This window comes from Galeopterus variegatus, unplaced genomic scaffold (genome assembly GCF_000696425.1).
Source record: "Galeopterus variegatus unplaced genomic scaffold, G_variegatus-3.0.2 Scaffold1635, whole genome shotgun sequence".
NCBI classification, from domain to species: Eukaryota; Metazoa; Chordata; class Mammalia; order Dermoptera; family Cynocephalidae; genus Galeopterus; species Galeopterus variegatus.
This window is the reverse complement of record NW_007727746.1, coordinates 153,701-175,264: the sequence shown is the minus strand read 5'-3', so window position 1 is coordinate 175,264 and position 21,564 is coordinate 153,701. Positions and strand designations below refer to the sequence as shown.

Below are 21,564 nucleotides of genomic sequence, written 5' to 3'. Positions count from 1 at the left end.
TTTGAGAAAAAATGTAGGGAAGATTTTTTCCTAAGATTAACTTTTCTTGAAAGAGGAAAAATCTAAGTTTTCTCCAAGTTTCTTTTTAAAGATTTCCGTAACGCAAGACACTTAAATGATTAGATGGCCTTATTACAGAACCGTGACAAAAATGCACATTTCCTGTTCTACGGCTTAGCTCACTGATTTTGGTTTTTGAGTTTTATCCATTTTTCATCTCCTTTCATCTTTTCTTTTATCTAAAATGGGAAGTAACACAGTGTCCTTGTAGATAATTTTCACTCTGTTCTTCAAAGGAAGTAAAATCGTCATAGAAAGGAGTTAGTTAATTTTTTTTGAATCCCTTTCCTTTCAATAAGTTTAAATGTAAGAACAATCGGTCCTAGCAGATTTTAATAAAGAATAATGTCTTTAGTGATTTTGAGAATGCTAGGAAATATGATTTTCTCTTTAACAGAATAAAGTTTACTTGGGGCTGTAGTTAGTACTAGCAGGTGATTCTTTTTTTTTTCCCTCCTCCCACAGGTAACTTTACTGTCTTTCTTGGTAGAAACAGAAGTCTCATTCCTTGACTATATTAAGGGAGGGTAAGTCATTTTCTAAAGTTGTTTCATAGCTTAAGCATTTCTTTTAATATGTATAGCAAGTGCTACTACGAGGTAGTCAGCAATTGAAATGATCACTTTATTATATTTTTATGGCAAGCCTATTGCACTTTTGTTTCAGACCTAAAGAGGAAAGTCTTATAAAATGCCAAGAGCTACTACTTTGAGGGCAAATTGTAATTTTTTTTAACAAAGAGAAAAAAACGTTGTTTTTTTTTTAAATTAACAGTTGTAAATAAAGCCATCATGTGCACTCTTATAGAATGCTTTCTTTTGCTTAACACAGGACTTTTTACATGCATTTTTATTATTCTTAAAATAGGAGAAAAGCTTGAGGGCTTGATTTAAATTATGCTAAGTCCAAAATATTAAAGGAATGTACCTCTCAAAATCATAATGCAGAAAGGGATGGTGAATTGTCATTTAGTTGTTCCCATGGCTTCCAGGCAAAAATACATTTCAGAAAAAAATGGTAGTTGTAACTGTTGAAATTTTCTAAAGTCTAGACAGATCCTGTGTTGATAATGTATTATGGATTCTTATATCCTAGTAAATAGAGAGATCTTTCCAATTGTTTTTCTATTTGCAACCCAGTTCCCTTTTCTAACCTAATCAAGCACCCCCAGAGATTGAAAACAAGCATTCATTGTTATTACAATATAAAATGTCCACATATTCTAATTTATTTGCCTTTACTTTGTATTTACAATATACAAAAATGGTAAGAGGCAAATTTGAATGTGTTTAGTAATTTCATGATGAATAATAACAATCAGAGATATCACTTGTGTAAACCTCTTCCTAATTGTGATTCAGCCAATCAGCCTTTTTTGTTTTTCAATACTGATTCACTGAAAGAATGTGGTCGGCTGAAGAACGAGATGAGGGAATGAGGAGGACAAAGTAACAAATATAGTTTCACATAAACAAACAAACAAACAAAAAACAACAGGAAATGTGCCCCTTGTGCTCTTAGAAAAGGAAACAAAGCAATAAAAAACAATACCACCCTAAATGGTGAACCTTCGCTATGTAAGGGCATCCTGAAACCTACCCTCTAACTTAGACTCAGAATCAAGTTAAAGAAAAAAGTACTAGGTAGAAAAAATATTTGCCAGCTCTCTTAGCATTCCAATGTCTGCTTATTTTCATCTTTAGAAGATGGAAAAATAGAAAGTTGAATTTGTCATAAAAAATGGATTTTATTCCTGTAAAAATAAACTCCTTAATAATTGCAGACAATAATTGATAAAGAAAGTAGTTAAGACAATGGGCATCCCTTAGTACCATCGTTATGAAGTTAAAAAAAACGCTTGATACATCCGGCTGTATTTTGCAGGTTGAAATACTAATGTGAAGTTATAAAATATTATAAATTCCTTTCAGTATTTTTTTGTTGTTGTTTGCTTTGTGAGCATGTGAAGTGTGTGTATGTGTATAAGGAATACCCAATATGTTTTGTCAGCAGTGCAAATCTGGTAATACCTGGATGTGAGTTTCTCAGTTAAAAACACCTTCAGAATCTGTTGCTCATAAATCTGTTGCTTTATTGGTTGTTCACCTCATTTTGAAAATCTTCAGTGCTAATCAGAGCAAACTGGTTTCTACATTACCTGGAACAATGAAGATCTTGATGTCACACTGTCATGTTTTTCTGTTGCTTACCACCCCTAGGATTCTTTTTCTTGGCTTACACACTTCCTATTTATAACATTTTTTTTTCCTGGAAGGAATGCTGGTGACCTTTTGCTGCCAGAAGTAGGTGAATAAATGAAGCCCAGTCTTTGAGATACACTGTGTTACAATCCTGACTTCCTGAGACTTTTATAAGAACCCATTTTTGATTTGCAAATGGGGCCTGCAGAAATAGAGCTTGAATTTCACTATGTAATTAATCTAACTGGGCTTAAATTAATTTCTACAGGACCATATTTTTTTCAAAAGACATGAATAAATATTATTTACATGTGTTATGCTTATATAAATGTATATTAATAAATGTATGTAATATACTTACAATATATTACAACTAACATTTACCTGTTATTCATCACTATTTGTAATACAAGCATAATTCAAAAATTTATGGAAAAATTATATTGCCTTTTAGTTCTATTTTTTCACAGTCTTTGAAGCCCTCATATCTATAAGTAAAATACAGAGCTATTAATATATTGTCCCTTTTGATAGTGGAGTCCAAAATCTAAATCAATAAGCTATAATAATTATTGTATTATGTGTCTGTGTGTGAATTTATCTATCTTTGCTCTATAGTACTTGTTATAAGCGATTGGGCAGAAAATTTAAATTCTGATCTTTATTAAAGATATAGTGAGGAGATCTAGCTCTGTCATGACACTCCTCATATTATGTAGTGACAGGCAAATCATTTCATATGTCTGAACTTCAGTTTCCTGTAGTTCACACGAATCTGATATTCCAAAGTTTACTTGTAAAATGATATTCAGCTACATCTTCCAATTCTTCCATGGCCTTAATGATATTTACTTTTTTTTCACTCTGAAATTATTGTTTATATTCCTACAGAAGGCTTATTCTAGCCTATTAGCTTACTGTACAGTGTAATTGGCATGTAATAGTAGCTAACCTTTGCTGACACCTTATCATACGCCAGGCCCTGTGCTAAGCGCCTCATGGAAATGAGCTCTCCCATCTCTCCATTGGCCCCCTCCCCTTCTGCTCTCCCCTTGCTCCTCCTTTTCTCTCATGAGTAATATTTGTGTGGAAAATTTTCTCTTTTCAATAATAATTACAATAAAGTTTATTACCTGTATTGCTTACTTTTTGGTATTTGTATCACTAATATACAACATCGTGAAAGTTGGTTATACATATAGGGTCATTCTTGTCATACCCAAACTAAAATTGGAATTGAGGGACCCAGGAGGAAAAAGCACTCGGGACACACAGCACCTGCTCCAAGAAGAACTTTCTACACACTCTGCTGTTGAAAAAACCTGCTGTAACCCTAAGACTCATCTTTACCTAGAAGCTGCAGCTATAACCAATCCTTTAGAGATAAGAGCTCCTAAAATACTCCAACACCAGTCACAACTTTTTTTTTTCTTTTTCTTTTTTTCTTTTTTTGTCTTTTTCGTGACCAGTAAGGGAATCGCAACCCTTGGTGAGGTGTCGCCCGCACTGCGCTCAGCCAGTGAGCGCACCGGCCATTCCTATATAGGATCTGAACCCACGGTGGGAGCGTCGCTGCGCTCCCAGCGCGCACTCTCCCGAGTGCCTTTTGACAAACAGCTTTTGTAACTACCTCCTCCTTTATGAGGTCCTTTCCCGTTAAATGCTCGTCTCTTTTTGTTCTGTAGAGCATATGTGCAAGACTTCTTGGACCTGTATCTACAGGGCTGCAGTTTTAAGGCATCTCAAGTTCGTTGTTTCATATCTTAACTAGGCAGTTAATTTACTTTGGTTGACACAATCTAATTGTTGCCACTTAAAATCCAGTTGAATTTACGTAGCCTGAAGGAAAGTGATGTCCTGGCATGCAGAATATACAAGAATTTTATTAGTAGATATTTATGATGATTTAAACTTTATTTAACTTTGAGATATGGGGATTGATCAGTATATTTGCTTCATAGAATACCTGATGGGCTTAATTATAAGAAATGAGTTTTATATTTTTTTCTTTAAAAAAAAACTCTTTTAATGTGAAAATAACAAATCATAGCAGCTTGAAATGGGAAACAACAATATTAAAATCACTATAGAACTAAGTGACTACAAACATCTCTTCCAAATATTTCAGCAAGTTGTTTTAATTTTTCCTGATAGATTTCCTACAGATATTTCTTTTTTTTTTTTTTTTTTTTTTTTTTTTTTTTTTGCTTGTTTTAGGCATTGTAAGACTTTTGGATACCCTGCCCTTGCTATTAAAAAACCTGAACCTCTAAGCAGATAAATTCACTGTATGATTAAAAATCATATTAAAAGCAGACACTTAATTACATAAAAATTTCTGAATAGCAATATAAATATAATGACACACTCATTTCAAATTAGATCTAATTGAAATCATAGGCAATTAATTATGTATAGTTTCAATATGGCTACTGACTCTCTTTTGAATGATATCAGTCAAAATATGTAGTCTCTTGCAACTGAAAAAATTCTGAAAACTGTTTAACACCTGGGTGATAATTAGTACTCTTAATAATATTTTTTTTCTGAAACCACAAAATGCTTTTATTTTATTTTGTTAGTGTTTATTTTCAGGTACTGGGGAAATAAGGTATTATGTCTTCCAAATTTTTAAATATTTATATTTTGTGTTTCGTATTATAAAGATAAAATACAAAATGGTAAAAGGAAAAGTTAGGTAAAATGGAAAGCAGTTAAAGTTAGAATCCCCCTTAATCACACACTCTAGGGATAATCACTGTTAGAATTTGATGTAATTCTTACCTGTCTATTCCCTAACATGTCATTATTTTCTATAACAGTGGGATCACGCTGTGCACAGCATTCTGCATTATACGTTTTGTTCATTAAATATATTTTGCATGTATGTTGCCATGTCACTACTTATATATGTACGTTATTTTAAGAGTTTTACATTTTATGGATGTGCATAATTTGGTTTAAAAATCCTATTGATACATGCTTTAGTTATATCCACTTTTATTATAAACAAGGCTGCAACATAAAACCATGGTGCATAGCTTTTTGTGCACTTATTAAACATGTCTGTAATCACTTCCTAGAAATAATGTTACATGAAATGGTATGTGTATTTTGCAATTTGTTATTTATTTCTCAGTGGCATTGCTAAAAGGCTACAATAATTTATACTTCTAAAATCTGTATATGAACATTTACTGTATCTTACCATTACTGAGCTGTCCTTCCTTTTTCATTTTGGTAGTTTAGAAGACAAATATTATAAACATTGTCAGTTTTCATCTTTGAAACCTCTGTCTATGAACCAGTTTCATGTTCTCCACAAAAGCCCGTGTTAAGGTGTGTCTTTGGAAACAGCTTTCAGAACACTTTTTCTTCTACTCCCTCTTCCTGCAGTCCCACCATAAAAGACTGAGTATTTTCAGCTGAAGATAAAACACAGAAAGGTAGCTTGGTGCTACATTTTGTACAGTGTGCAACACTTCAACTGAACTTCCCCAGCTTTCTTTGAGGACCAAGATGTGAAACTGGATGTTCAGCTGAAGTGTTGCCCACCTGTCTTTGCTTCATGCCCTTTGATGACATTGAAAAAGAACAATAAAATAAATAAAAACTTTGGCCTGCAATCAATCAAATAACCCAAAGTAGTGTATTGGAGGTCCTATTTATTAGTACATTTGATGATTTGTTGAATTACCAAGGTTGGCTTTTTTTTAAAAGATGCCCCACTATAATTCAAAATAAGTATGTTTCAAAAGCAGTTGGAACAAATTAATGGTAATTTTTATCATGAATCACATATAATAAAGAATATGTCTTTTATAATGAATACAGTGATTCCTCACTTTTAATTTAAAATACCAAGATACCACCATTTATCACCGGCATTTGCAGATTGTTTTGTTGCTAGGCTAGCTTAGAGGGGCATCCATTCAAGGGTGTTCTCACCATAACCTTTTCATTGTTGGGGTGTGCTTATGTTGAATCTTAATTGACTAATAAAGCTGGGGTCTTTAAAAAGGGTGAAAAATCATTATGTAAAATGCACATAGCAACAATTAAATTGGTGCTCTAGATAACTCTAGTCCATCAAATAAAGTTAGTTGAGGTTTTCCTGAATTCATTGTGTCCTCTATATTAATTTTATAAACCATTTCTCTTAAGACTGGATGCACTGGAGGATTGGGATAGAGAAAAGAAATAAAACGGGCAACTGGTGTGGACTATGTAGTAATTTTGCTAATTGTCAAAACTGCAATTAAACTCATAGAAAGAACTTCCAGAATTGCACTTTAAAATTTTATCTCTTCTTATTTTGTCTCACAAAAAATAATTGAATAGAAAATTATAAAAACAAAAAAATTATAATTTTATAAAAATTTTAGAAATGTTATTTGTTTTCTCATGAATTCAGGTAGAAATTATGCAGGGTTTAGAATGAACATATTTAAATTCTGAATGAAATTGTTTTTATAATCCTTTAACATCTTCCCCTTCAAAGGAACTTCATTTTAGGCCTAATTCTTAGTATTGAATATTCTAGGCTTCCATTACTGGAGTCATTATTGGTGTAGGTATTTACATGAAAGTATAACCTTGATTGTTTTGTGAAACCATGATGTTAGCTCATTACTTTTCATTCATTGTCTCAATCCTTAAAACACCGTGTTTAGCTTCAGTAGACAGGTTTATGGATTCAGGGACACAGTGAGCAGTTGAGACAGACACATTCTAAACCAGCCAAGATCCGATTTTTATGCAAATGTCCTCAGAAATAAGAATTTAATTTTTAATTTTTAGAACCTTTTTTTTCTTTTTGATTAAGCAATACTATGTTTTTCCTGGAGCATGAGATACATTCTATGGCTTGAGAGAGTGAATTTTTTTTTTTTTCCTAAATAGAAGAACAATATCCATATAGAAGCTTTACTATAAAATAGTAAAAAACTGACTCTGTCTTCTGGATTATTGACCTTGGGGTCATTATATTTATTTATATTCTATACATTTATTCCCATAGTTATTTTATTTCTCTTTGCTTATTAAAAATAATTTTAGATATTAAAAGTTTGATATAATTATCTACTAAAGAAGTTTATTAAGTAACCCCTAATCTATGCAATTTCAATTATCATTAATAAGGACAATGTCAGATTGATTTCAAATCACTACTATTTTGAAATTTAAGATACTTCTTAGGTGGCATTATTATTATTTGTGACATAGGTTTATTCACCTCTACAGATGTGTAGAATACTGTACATATTCTCATATTCCCAACAGCTCACATTATAAATATCTGAGGGCAGAATAATAAATTTCAACTTGGTTTGTCTGCTCTTCAGTTCTCTATGCCTCTCAAGTGTTCACAAAACTCCACTTTACCACCAGCATTACTAAGGAACAATTGTCCATGAAGTTTTCCACATCTCTTTGGCTGACAGATAAAGGGGGAAAATAGATCAAAAATTCTGTTGCACACTAAATCTCTGCCAAGCTACTAGAATTTCACGTCAACATGAAACCCCGGTCTATGCTTTTATCAGAAAATTCAGTGTATCAAAAACTTGGACGTCGACAGACTCTCATTTTCTTTCTCTGAAGAAAGTCCAAACTCTCATCCACCCAGTTCAAGTGAGCTGTATAGGACCCTTCTAGCCAGTTGCTAGTTTCCCTGGCTGTCATTTTAACTGTCTCTTCATATGACTTGTCTTTTCAAAGAGACACAATTTTAAAATAGTAATATAGGGCTGGTCACAAAGTAGCCATTAAGTAAATATGGATTTACTAGACAGCCATTTTAAGCATGTCTTTCCACCCTTTTTCCTCCCAAATCTCCTACCATAATTAAAACACTGTGAACAGATAGAACTTCAAACACAGAGGGACAATTCAGTGAACTGTATTACAAACTGCCATATCTGTCTCTCTCAGATTTTATCGTCTTGTGACCTTTCTTTTTCCATGCCGCATACCACAATCACCAAAGAAAACAGATGGACCAGTCTTTCTCAGATAAGAGAAAACGCTCTTGTGTTGTCTCAGACAGAAAGTATCTCAACTGAACCCTATATCTGGGTTGGTAGTTACTTAGAGGAAAAGGCAAGATCCAGATTAGAAGCATGAACTCTCATGTTTTCTTCATGTCTTAACAGGAAGGGCTCATGAGAGAAGGTAACAGGGGAGACGCTAAGTGGGCAAGTTTTTAGGAAAGAATCTCAAAAAGAGGTAAACGTTTGGTGAAAATTGACAGGTTTTCAAAGAAATGGTTGCTGATAATTGAGGCAATGCGTAGTAGTGGCCAAGAATTTGGGTTCCGGCATAATTGCACAGTTCAAATCCTAAATGTACCTCTTGCTAGCATAACCTATTTCCATTCATATGAAATAGGAATAATCTATCTCGTAGAGTGGCTGAGGATTAAATGACATAATTACCCCTCAATAAATGCTGGCCATCATTTTTCTGAATAATCTCAATGTGTTTAAAGTTCCAATATGTCTTCTCTCCTTTGCTCATCATAATATTGTTGGTAGCAATTGCCCTCATTGTCAGAGACGTGGAGAGAAAAATATATATTCAAATTTATAAAGTCAATAAAAGTTACTTTCTCGTACTTTGATTTTGTTTGAGGATAATTCCAGAACACGTCTTTCAATCCAGACATGTCTGTTCACTCCAACTTGAAGTCTTGACCCTAAATCTAAAACTTGACCAAAATTATAGACAAAATGTTTATATCCCATTTAAAAGAAGTAAAAAGTAGCACACACAAAAAAGAAAAAAACTACTTACTTATCATAAGCTCATTTTAGAGGTTAAAATTGCTTTCTTAAAACTGCTTATTTTAAAGGTGAGTTGAATATCAGTAAGTCCCTTTATCAATAAGCTACATAATGATTTTTTTCCTTAAAAATACTTGAAGCAATTGCATTGATGCTGTAATATGTTTGCCTTAGTTTTATAAAATTGGTGGCATTACATTGAATATGTTGCCTCAGGGAGCACATCTTGCCAGAACATGCAATATTATAAGGTCCTCCCCCCAATGCAATTTCTTATTCAAAAACTGAAGACACGTGTCTAGGATTTTTTATGGTTCTTCTTGTTGTAGCACCCAAGTGCTTTGAATTCATCAAATCAGTGGAGAGCTAAACCCTACAGTATTGAATGGGAATAAATCTAACAAAAATGAAGTCATTCTGCTGTTTACAGAAAAATATATTCACATAGAACATTATCATATCTAAACTAAACTGAGATGAACTAAGATTTAGAAAATAAACTTTTACAAATATGAACATTGTTTTGGTTAACGCTTGATTTTAATTATATGGACATTTAAAACACATGCTTGGAAAGTTAAGGGATGTTTATTTATATCCTGTAACATCATGATTTCCTTGCCAGTTTGTGTTATTCTGCAGGTTACTTTTTTCAGAGCTATCCATTTCAAAGTCAAAGAAAACTATATGTACACTTCATCATCACAGCTAGTACTAATTTAGCCAAATTATTTTATCAGGTAGCTTCTTAGTTAGTTATGTTGCATGGCTAGAGCATGCATTTTTAGCCAAGCAAAAATGAAGACTAAAAAAAAAAAAAAAACTGAGAGATGTAACAACAATGGATTTTTGCAGAACTATCACTACATTAAGAAAATAACTGTAAATCTTTTCCTACTGATGGTGGGCTAATAATTTCCTCTTTTGATATACAGAATTTTTCTTTGAAATATATGAACTCTTAAAGAAACAAAAATGTATTATATATTTCTGTGAAATTATTCTATTGTGGATAACAAACTTTTCTATCTCTAAAATAGTTTCGCTCTGATGGACAGTTGATAGGTTGGGGGCTGGGGGAAGCAGGAACAGAGACAACTAAACAATAGTGGCTTACCAAGAGCAGGTGGTGGTAGGATCTGCGGTTCATCACTGATGCTGCTTAGAATTGCTGCTGTATGGTGATATTAAAATGTAGACTCTATGCCATCTCACTCCAGTTAGAATGACTAATATCCAAAAGACTGAGAATGATAAATGCTGGCGAGGTTGCAGAGAAAAAGGAACCCTCCTATACTGTTGGTGGTACTGCAAAATGGCACAGCCTTTCTGGAAAATGGTTGGGAGGTTCCTCAAACAATTACAGATAGATTTACTATATGACCCGGCTATTCCACTGCTGGGAATATACCCAGAAGAATGGAAATCATCATGTTGAAGGGATCCCTGTACTCCAATGTTTATTGTGGCACTGTTTACAATAGCCAAAAGTTGGAACCCGCCCAAATGTCCATCATCAGATGAGTGGATATGGAAAATGTAGGATATTTACACAATGGAATACTACTCTGCTATAAAAAAGAATGAAATACTACCATTTGCAGTAACATGGATGGACTTAGAAAAAATTTTATTAAGTGAAATAAGTCAGGCACAGAAAGAGAAGCACCACATGTTCACTTATTTGTGGGAGCTAAAAATAAATAAATAAATAAGTACACAAATGGGGTGGGGGGGAAGAAGACACAGCAATCGCAATTCCTTGAACTTGTTAAGATAAGTGAACAGATATGATGTTGATGGGTGGGAGGGGGGAGAGGGAAAGAGGAGGGAGGAATAGGTAAAGGGACATGAAAATCAACTACATTGTATGTTGAGAAAACAAAACAAAAATAGTAGACTCTGTATCAGTAGATTACATTATTGCTTTTAATCCTCTACAGACAGTGCACCTCCTCCTGCTTGCACATTTCATCTACTTTGATACACCACTGACCAGCACAATGGGAAGGATTAACAAAAAAGAAAATTATGTTAATATAGAGAACTGTGTCTTTAGACCCAACAGAGGAAACAGTTAATATGTATGAGGAGAGAATTGCTTCAGGAATTTGTCCTTCATCATGTAGAGTATTTGTTATGTACAGGTACTTCAGAAGTTTTATTTCTAATATTTATTAGAAATTTTATTTATAATATTTAGAGGATTCCTTCAAAGTAGCTGTTACCTATGAGGATACTTCAGAAAGTTCTATTTTTCCATAAACTTTTTGAAGTACCCTCGTATTGACCATTTGAGAAAATTGGGGCTCAGAAAGATGGCAAAGGAGACACAACTAGGTAGTTGGCTGAGATTGTGACATTCCATCTCCAGTCTCTGCATCATTGCCTCTCCAGCACCTACCTCATTTAAACGAGATTCCATCAGGTGGTGCTTGTATTTTGGGTTTGGGGTTGATTTGGGGTTGTTTATTTATTTATTTATTTATTTATTTATTTTTCCTTTTTGTCTTTTTTCGTGTCCGGCAACGGATCGCAACCCTCAGTGTCGCGCCCGTACCGGACCGGGACCGGCAACGGGATCGCAACCCTCGGCACTGCGCCCACACCTTGCTCAGCCAGTGAGCGGGAACCGTCTGTATGTGGGATCCGAACCCTCGGCGGGAGCTCCGCCGCACTCCCAAGCAGCGCACTGTAGCAGTGCGCCACCGGGCCGGCCCCTGGATTGTTTATTTTGATTACGTCACTTAGGATATAGTTTCTAACTACCAGTTAGAAAAAATGTTGGTGCTTTTGTGTACCTTTTTTGATAAGGAGCTTTTAAAAAGATGAGCTATCCTCCTTGTGAAGTTGTACTTTGGAGCACTCTTATTGTGTTAAAAAAAAAAAAGTACTGAAATCAATCTTCAAAGTCCAGAGAAAACACAAAGGTTTGTTAATTTATAAAAACTGGATTTAGTAAGAACAGAGAATATTAGTATAAACAGTTGACAAATCACATGACTTGTTTCCAGTTTCTTTTTATTCTTACTTTTGACATTTCATTGGTCCCTCAGAAATCCAAAGTGCTTGGAAGAATGGACAGAAAAACAAGGCAGAGGTTAAAGTGTACAATTACTTAATGCAGTGGGATTTTGTTCGAGAGAGTACCCAGATAACGCATTCTAACAAGGTTAGGTCATTTGTGGTGGAGTTTGGGGTTGGGGCAGGTTGTGGCCTTGGTATCTGATGTGAAGGAGAGGAAATCTGACATGGGAAGGTCAGATTCTGAGCAACAACCTGAAACTCTGGTAGACCCAGAAATTTGATTAGCACTGCATGCAGCAGCATTCAAAGAAGTATGCTGAACTCAGGTCCTGAACAACCAGCATCAGTAATGGTGCTAACAATGCCTCGACTACTAATGAGTGCCTCCTAAAGGACAGGTGCTTTTCTTGTCCTCACAGCAACAAACCAAGGAAGGTTTTATTATTCTTATTACAAATGAGGTGCAGGAGGTTAAATGGCTTTTCCCAATATCACATTACTGGTAGGTGAAAGTTTGAATTTGCATTTGTGTATCTCAAAACATGCCCTCATTCTAGCAGATCTCACTTGTTGAAGGCAGTTAATTCTACAAGTAGTTTATGAGTATGGGAAGCAGGAATTTTGAAGATGCAGGAAAGTTGGGAATCAGGCAGCTATCTGTATTATCATTCAGGCAGTTGAGCTACTTTTAAGAAACAGCGAAAAGGTAACCCAGGAAAGGGTTCAAAGTTTAGACCATGGTGAGATAGGGTCAAGGAGGATGAGGCTGGATGACAGTGCCTGAGGCATGTAAACCAGTTTTTCAGGTCAGGTTCTAGAACCGAAGTATGCACGAGAGTGCATATCAGTAAATCAAGGCAGAAGCATGGTCCTGGTACCAGCCTTGCAAGAATGAGAGGAGTATTAGAGTTGGGTGGGCATCCCAACTGCATTTATGCGTTCTAGACTCCAATAGCCAGAGGATCTGAACCTGTGTTTGTCAAGATTAATTTTAAAAAGGGTGGGGGAAGTTCATCTTTAGGATTCATAATGTTTATTTTGTGAAACTGAACAGGAGTTGAAATTGGGAAGAATGGAAAGCAATCCTGTACACTCCCATCCCAGTTGTTAGTTCTCAATAATTCACAAGAAAGAGCTGTAGAAGAGATATCTAAGACAGTATTATCGTGTGTGTGTGTGTGTGTGTGTGTGTGTGTGTGTTGTTAGTTCTCAATAATTCACAAGAAAGAGCTGTAGAAGAGATATCTAAGACAGTATTATTGTGTGTGTGTGTGTGTGTGTGTGCGCATGTGTGTGTATGTGTAGTTTTCTTTGAAATGCACATATATACTTGTTTTCTGTGGATCTTTGCTGCACTAGTAAAGTCTTCTCATTTTGGAATCTGACTTCTCTGTCATTCACAGCTTTTGGAAAGGTGGCAAAGTAAAATAAGGACATTTTCTAAGTGTAGGAGTTTAGCAGTACTAGGACATATGCACTGGAAGTCTCATGAGATGTTAGTACTGACTCACGCAATTTGGCAGGCATAACTTTTTTTATATTCTAGAATATAGTACTGCTTTCGGGGCTTCTTGAAATCCTCTTTGTTGTCTGCTTCTAAAACATAAAATGACTGGTAAAGTAACACTTCCTAAGCAAAAGGTTTCAAAGATATATATGTGATTGTTTTATGAATATTCTGTCAGGAATCATCTTGTGTGAATTCAGAGTTTTTACTTTGACATATGATTAATTTTTTTCTCTAACATTAAGCTTCAAGCAATGTTAGTGAGTGAAAAAGGGTGGCAAGATTATTGATGAAGATACTGTTTGGCTTACTTTTATGCCACAAATCATTTATCAAAGTCTTCAAGTAATCTGCCTTGTAGCCTGAAGTTGTAGTATTGTCAGCAACTTTCTTTAAAACTTTTATTAGTATTTTCTAAATATATAGAATGTGACACTTTGTGAGTACTTTTATAATATGAATGGGAACTCTTGGGAATCATGAGAATGAACAAGTTATTATCCACAGTAAATGTGCAGTTGAGTTTTAGGCTATGCTATTGATTATGAACTTAATAAAATGCCATGATGTTTTTGTCTTTGTTTTTAATAATATAAACCTGTAATTGTAAGCTCCGTGAGTTCAAGGATGGTGCTTCATTTGCTCCCATTTCTCTTCATCACTTAGCACAGTGCTTGGCAACTGGAACAGGCTTAATAAATAATTATTGAACTATAGTTTTTTGAATGAAAATATGTCAGTGCTTTGATAGGCTAAGGGACCATCACTACCATGAGATGCTTTATGGTGTTAATGCGTAATATTTTCCTTCTGATCGAATACTGCTGCTGATTCAAAGCAATAGAGAGAGATTCTTTATGACATGCAGAACAAGAAAAAGAATTTATCAAACCTTGTAATCAATAAGCCACCAAATGTACATCAAGGATTCTGCTTTACTCATTGAATGTCTCTGTTGCACCATGATTACCAAATGGTTTTATTTACCATTCAGTGAAAAATGCATCATTTTTTATACTTATTCTTGGAGTGTCCAGGGCTTCAACAGTACTCCTTGATGCTTCCTTCCTTCCTCCCTCCCTTCCTCCCTCCCTTCCTTCCTTCCTTCCTTCCTTCCTTCCTTCCTTCCTTCCTTCCTTCCTTCCTTTCTCCTTATTCTTTCTTTTTTCTTTTCTTTCTCTTTTTTTTTTACAATTCATTTTTTTTGTACATTCTCTAATTGGTTTTGTAATTTAGTTGTTTAGTGTAAGTTAGTTTATTTCTAAATATCTGCTCTCTCTCTCTTTTCATCCTTATGTACAGTATATAGTTCTTTAGTTAATAGCTATAACTATTCTTTGTAGCTTTGCTAGGCACACTTTGGTTTGGAGAGGACCTTTGTATCAATAACAGTTGAAGTCTTTTATCTGCAACTAATGCTTCTAGGAAGTTGGTGGTTATGTCCTGGGCTATCCTGGGGAGCAAGTTAGAAACAACTATAAAATAAATGCATTCATTCACCCAGTAACTACAGTGAGATTGCCATATGTTCAAAGCATTGTGCAGACACTATTATGAGAGTCCAATCAAGTTGTCCATCCCTACAACCTAGGGGAGTTTGAACTAGGGACTGAACTTCTAAGTTGATCTTTATAATATGCTAAAACATATTCCTGAAGCTCAGTGTTATTTCCATTTCTAATAAGGTGTCATTTGACTGAAATAACATAAAAAGGCATATATACAGATAATTTTATTATTTAAGTATTTGATAACATACTTGATAGAAGGACAAATTTTCCCAAGCATGGGATTATGTCCTGGTGTCTTTATCATTAAGGACATCTGTGTAGTATCTTTTTAAGGTTTTCAACATAATAATCACTATCCTTTATTATGTTTTTATCATAGCCAGGCAGTTTGCAAGTCCTTAATTGGACAAAAAGAATAATAAGATAGAGGTTATGAATATGATCTTTTGAGTTGGATGTGAATTCAAATTCTAATGCTGCATTTCTTACTGGTGTGGAAAGTTACTAAGTTTTGTAAGCATAGGTTTCCTTGTCTGTAAAAGGAAGAAAATAGTATGTTCTTTATAAAATTATTGTGAGATTAATTGATAAAAGCTATGTAACCACACACATATATGAAGGGTACTTCAAGAAGTTCATGGAAGGATTTGTATTATCTTTTAATTCTATTTTCTCACAAACTTTTTGAAGAACCCTTGTGTATATAGAGTTGAACAAAGCAGGGATTAGTGGCACTGACCTCCTGCACAGTTGAAAATCCACCTATAACTTTCCCCATGTTGTTACATAAGTTAAGCAACTTAAGCAGTATATATAATATATACTTAATATATAGATCATATACTGTATATATATATTATGTGTATTTAATATATAGTTCATATGGTTTTCTTTTACTTCTCATTTTATGGCTATGTGCCAGTCATCTGCCTTCCAAGAGTTTGAAATTTCGCTAAGGTTACCAATGGGTTGCTGAGTCTCCAACACAGTTCTTTCAGACTCAACAGCCGCACCTTTCTAATACATACTACTGCTATGTATTACAGCATTTCTCTACCTAGCAGCAGAATGGCAAAGCAATGTGCTGATGGCTACTGTTCTTTTCAGTCCCTTGAAGGGGTTTATTATTCTACGATATTCTCCCAAATGTCTCACTATATTCTTTTTCTAAAAATTTGTACTCATTTCGGTTCATGCTGATTAGTGTTATCCTCCAAATTAGCCTATATTCTTAGCCTATAAACCTGATTTCTACTCTGAGAAAAAAAATATTACCATATAGCTATAAAGAGAATCTATATTAGTTTTAGTAACTGTAAGTACAAAATGTTGTTCATTCATTAAGGGAAAAAAACTGAATTTGTATCAATCTATGAATTGTATTTAGGTCTTTTAAGCCTGAATTTTTGGAGAAAGAAGGAAATATTACTATATTTCTTACTAAGAGAACTACAAGGGACCCTGTGCTGTAGTACCCAGAGTCAGATTGTTTTGGTTAAGTCTTATCATTATCATCATCATCATTTATACAACAGTTCCAAACTTTGAAGTGTTAAGTCAATTGTAAAGTGTCAAAAGTAATTTGTTGCTAAAAAAATACTCAGTACTCATGTTTTTAAATGATTTATTTTTTAATTAAAATTTATTTTTTAAATTAGATGTGATTTCAGGTTATTGTAGCAATCATATCATTGTCACTTTTTGTGTTCTTATGTTTCTTATGTCTTCTTTAGTAAGAAAGAGGTGGAATTACATATAGAAAGAGTCACAAGTATACATACCAAAAGAGTAACTTTTTTATGTGCGTGCCACCTCTTTTAGATTCCATCAATAAATAAATAAATAAATAAAATAAACAAACAAACAAACAAGAGTAACTTTTTTATGTGCGTGCCACCTCTTTTAGATTCCATCAATAAATAAATAAATAAAGTAAACAAACAAACAAACTAACTAACCAAGTAAAATAATTTTGGGTAACTATCATATGTTGAAAAGCTAAAACATATAACAAATTTCATAAATTCTCTATATTGGTATTTATCTGTACCTATAAATACATATACAAACCCACACATACACACAGGAATGCTGTGAGCAATGAGCAATAGTCTGGTACCTGAAATACTTTATTTCTGAAGAAAGAAGAAGAAAATACTGCATTTTTAGGATTATCAAAAAGAATTAGTCTAAGGAATGACATTATTAGAGGTGATTTTAGCTATGCTACATTTTTAAGGGCATAATAATTTCATGATGATTATAGAATGATTTTGAAACAGACAAATTAATGTTAAGTACTGGCATTTGAAACTGGCAAATAATTACTTGCAGTTTGACTTCATTATGAATCACTCAGTTATTGTGATCCAAAATAGGAGCTACTTTTATTCCTGAGATTTTATTTTTTGTTTACAGTTGTATGACTGTTGCCAAGTTCTTACCTTATAAAACTGCCCAACTGATGCTATCCAATGTATACTATGACATATTTGCTTGTAATTAACATTTAAGAAATTAGTGACATTAAAAATATACAAATGGAAAATAAACTCTTTTTATGAGATTTTTAAATTACTAATGATTCTTGTTTACTTACATTCCAGAACACAAATCAACTTCACAGTGGCTATCGATTTTACAGCATCAAATGGTGAGTATTATGATTATCTCTTCATAAAAATTATCGGCAATTAAGTGAAAATAAATTTTTATATTCATTAGGGCTAGATATTTTATTTTTACATTTACATACTTCTGAAGCTTTTCATAAAAAATTTACATAATTTCCTTTATTTTAAATATTCTGAAATAGTTCAGATGTATAAAAGACTACAAGAAATATAACCCAAATGCATAACAGTCCTAATTAAGATCTATTAAATGTTGAAATATTATCGTTTTTGTTTTATGTGCTTTTAAAAAGAATACAAATTTTAGATATAGTTAAGCCCATTGTATTCCCCTACTTATTCTCCTACCGTCTATTCTCTTCCATTTATAAATGCGGTTCTGAAGTATGTCTAATTGTAATCCTCATTTTTATAGTACTTTTGTATGTACCAATTTATATAAATGTAATTCAACAGTACATGTACCTATACGGCTTGGTTCCTTTTTACTCAATTGTTTATTATTAAGGATTATTCATTTCAACACATTCATATCTAAGTCATTTGGGGGACTGACATATAATATTACATGAATGGAGAGTCATAATTTATATTTGAAGAACATAACACAACATTTGAAGAAAGAAAAGATAGCAGACTTGTAATTTTACTTGAAACAACTTTGTTTCAAGCATATAACTATTTTAAAATAAGTTATTATGTACCAGAAGAACATGAACTTTATTATTTATCTTTTACCAGAAATTGCCACTAGTTTTTATTTGTCTAGATTTTTTTTTTTCAAATTGCTTATTGTGCCTATGGCTCTCACATTATATTCCCTTTTCTTCACATTTATCTCACATTGATTTGCATTTCACAAAATAATAGAATTTTATTGGAAGAAAGCACCTTAGAGATCACTTAACCCAACTCTCCTCTCATACAAATGAGGAAACTCAGATTTAGAAAACCTTTTTACTATAAATACACCTTGGCATGTCGGTTAGTATCTCTTACAGATACAGATGTAAAAATCCTCAATAAAATGCTAGCAAACTGAATCCAAAAACAAAGAAAGAGAATTATACACCTCAACAAAGTAAGATTTATCTCAGCAATGCAAGGTAAGTTTAATATTCAAAAATCAGATAATATAATATACCCTATCAACAGAAGAAAATACAAAACCCACGTGACCATTTCAATTGATGCAGAAAAGGCATTTGATAAAGTTAAACACACTTTCATGATTAAAAACACTCAACAAACTGGGAATAGATGAGGACTTCCTAACCATATAAAGAGAATCTGTGAAAAACCCACAGCTAACATCACACTTAATGGTAAAAAGCTGGATGCTTTCCCGCAAGACAAGGATGTCTGCTCTCACCAATTTTATTCAACATTGTACTGGAGGTTGTGGCCACGGCAAATAGGCAAGGAAAAGAAATAAAAAATATCCAGTTTGGAAAGGAAGTGAAACTTTCTGTATTTGCAGATGACATGACATTGTATATAAAAAATCCTAGGAATTCACTAAAAATGTATTACAACTAATAAATGCATTCAGCAAGGTTGCTGGATAGAAGATCAATATATGTAAATAAAAATTCCTTTTCTATACACCCCCAAGGAACAAACTGAAAATGAAATCGAGACAATTTTATTTATAATAGTATCAAAAGGAATAATATAATTAGAAATAAATTTAACAAAATAGGTATAAACTTATATTCTGAAAACTGTACTCTGAAAAATTGTTGAAAGAAATTAAATACCTAAATAAATAGAAAAACAAGCTGTGTTCATGGATTAGAAGACTCAATATTGTTAAAATACTAATATTCCCCAAAGTGATTGAAAGATTCAATGCAATCTTTATGAAAATCTGAAAGGTCGTCTTTTAAAAATTAGAAAAATTAATGTGGAAATTTGTATGGAATTGCAAGGGACCCAGAGAGCCGAAGCAAACTTGAAAAAGAACAAAGTAGGAAGATCACATGCCCCACTTTTAAAACTTACTACAAAGCAACAGTAATCAAGTCTGTGTGATTCTGGCATAAAGATGGATATATAGATCAATGAAGTGAAATCACGATTCCAGAAATAAACGCATGTTTCTAAGGTTAACTGATCTCAAGAAGGGTTTGAAGACAATTCCACTGGGGAAAGAACAGTCCTTTCAACAAGCAGTGCTGGGACAACTAGATAGCCACGTGTGAAAGAATGAAGATGAACTTTTACCCCACATCATATACAAAAATTAACTCAAAATGGATCAAAGACCTAAATGTAAGAGCCAAGCCTATAAAATTCTATACAGTTTCTAAAACTTTTACAGATAAAAATATAGGGATGCAGCTTTATGTCCTCAGATTTGGCAGTTGATTCTTAAATGTGATGCCAAAAGCATGAGCAACAAAAGAAAAAATGGGCAAATTGAGCTTCATCAAAATCAAAACCTTTTACGCTTCAAATGACTTTTATCAAGAGAGTGAAAAGACAACCCCTAGAATGGGAGAAGTATTTGCAGATCATACATCTCATATAGGACTTGTATCTAGAATTTATAAAAGATCCTTATAACTAAATAAAAAAGACAAATAACCCAATATTTTTTTTAAATGGGCAAAGTTTCTGAATAGACAGGACTCCCAAGAAGATATACAAATGGCCGATAAGCACATGAAAAAATTCTTGCCATACTTAGGCATCAGGAAATGCAAATCAAAACTATAATAAAATACCATTTCCCACTCACTAGGATAGCTATAATTAGTCAGGTAACAACAAAGGGTTGATGAGGATGTGGAGAAATCAGAACCTTCATAACATTGTGGGTGGGAATGTATAACGGTGCAGCCACTTTGGAAAACATTTTGGCAGTTTCTTAAATTGTTAAATTTAGAGTTACCATATAAGCCAGCAATTCCACTTCTAGATATATGAGTATACTTAAGAGAAATGAAAACATACGTCGACTCAGAAACTTGCACGTGAAAGACTATAGCCAAAATATGGAAACAGCCCAAATGTCCATCAGCTGATAAATGGATAAACAAAATGTGGTATATTCATAAAATGGAATACTATTCCCTAATAGCCAAAATATGGAAACAGCCCAAATGTCCATCAGCTGATAAATGGATAAACAAAATGTGGTCTATCCATAAAATGGAATACTATTCCATAACCAACAGGAATAAAATACTGATCTATGCTACAACATACATAAACATTGAAATCATTATGCTAAGTGAAAGAAGTTAGTCAGAATTACTATGTAATTCTATATGTATTAAATGTCTAGGACAGGCAAATCAATAGAGACAGAAAGTAGATTAGTCATCGTTTAGGGCTGGGGTGGATGATAAGGGGGTGATAGCTAATGTGTATGGCGTTTCTTCTTGAGATGATAAAAATGTTCTAAAATTGACTGTGGTGATGGTTGTACACATCCGTGACTACACTAAAAATAATAGAATGGTAGATTTTTAATGTGTGATTTGTACGTTGTATGAATTAGGTCTCAATAAGCTGTTAAAAAAGGATCTATTCAAGTGTGATTTTTCTTAAAGAGACATTGTGCACATATAAAACAAAATTAAGTTTTAGTTTGATAATATTCTGGGTTTAAAATATTACAAAATCCTTACGTAAAGGATTATAGCTAGGAGTAAGGGCTGTGGAATCTGACTGCCTCGATTCATAGTCCAGTTTTACCAATTATTACTGTATGATTTGGAGCAAGTTATTTAATCTGAAAAATGGGTACAATGAAAGTACCCATGTCATAGGTTTGTTGAAAGGATTAAGTGAGATATGAATTAAGGTGTTTGATACATGTTAAGTTTCACG

At 33.4% G+C, this 21,564-nt stretch overlaps 1 protein-coding gene across 1 annotated transcript in view; it reads left to right on the top strand.

The window, feature by feature from the left end:
• Positions 1–21,564, top strand: part of CPNE8 (copine VIII) — a 214,551-nt gene that overhangs the window by 152,826 nt on the left and 40,161 nt on the right. Inside the window, exons 13-14 of the mRNA XM_008578132.1 lie at positions 526–587; positions 17,698–17,744. Of these exons, the coding sequence (XP_008576354.1) occupies positions 526–587; positions 17,698–17,744 (109 nt within the window). The remainder of the gene's footprint in view (positions 1–525; positions 588–17,697; positions 17,745–21,564) is intronic.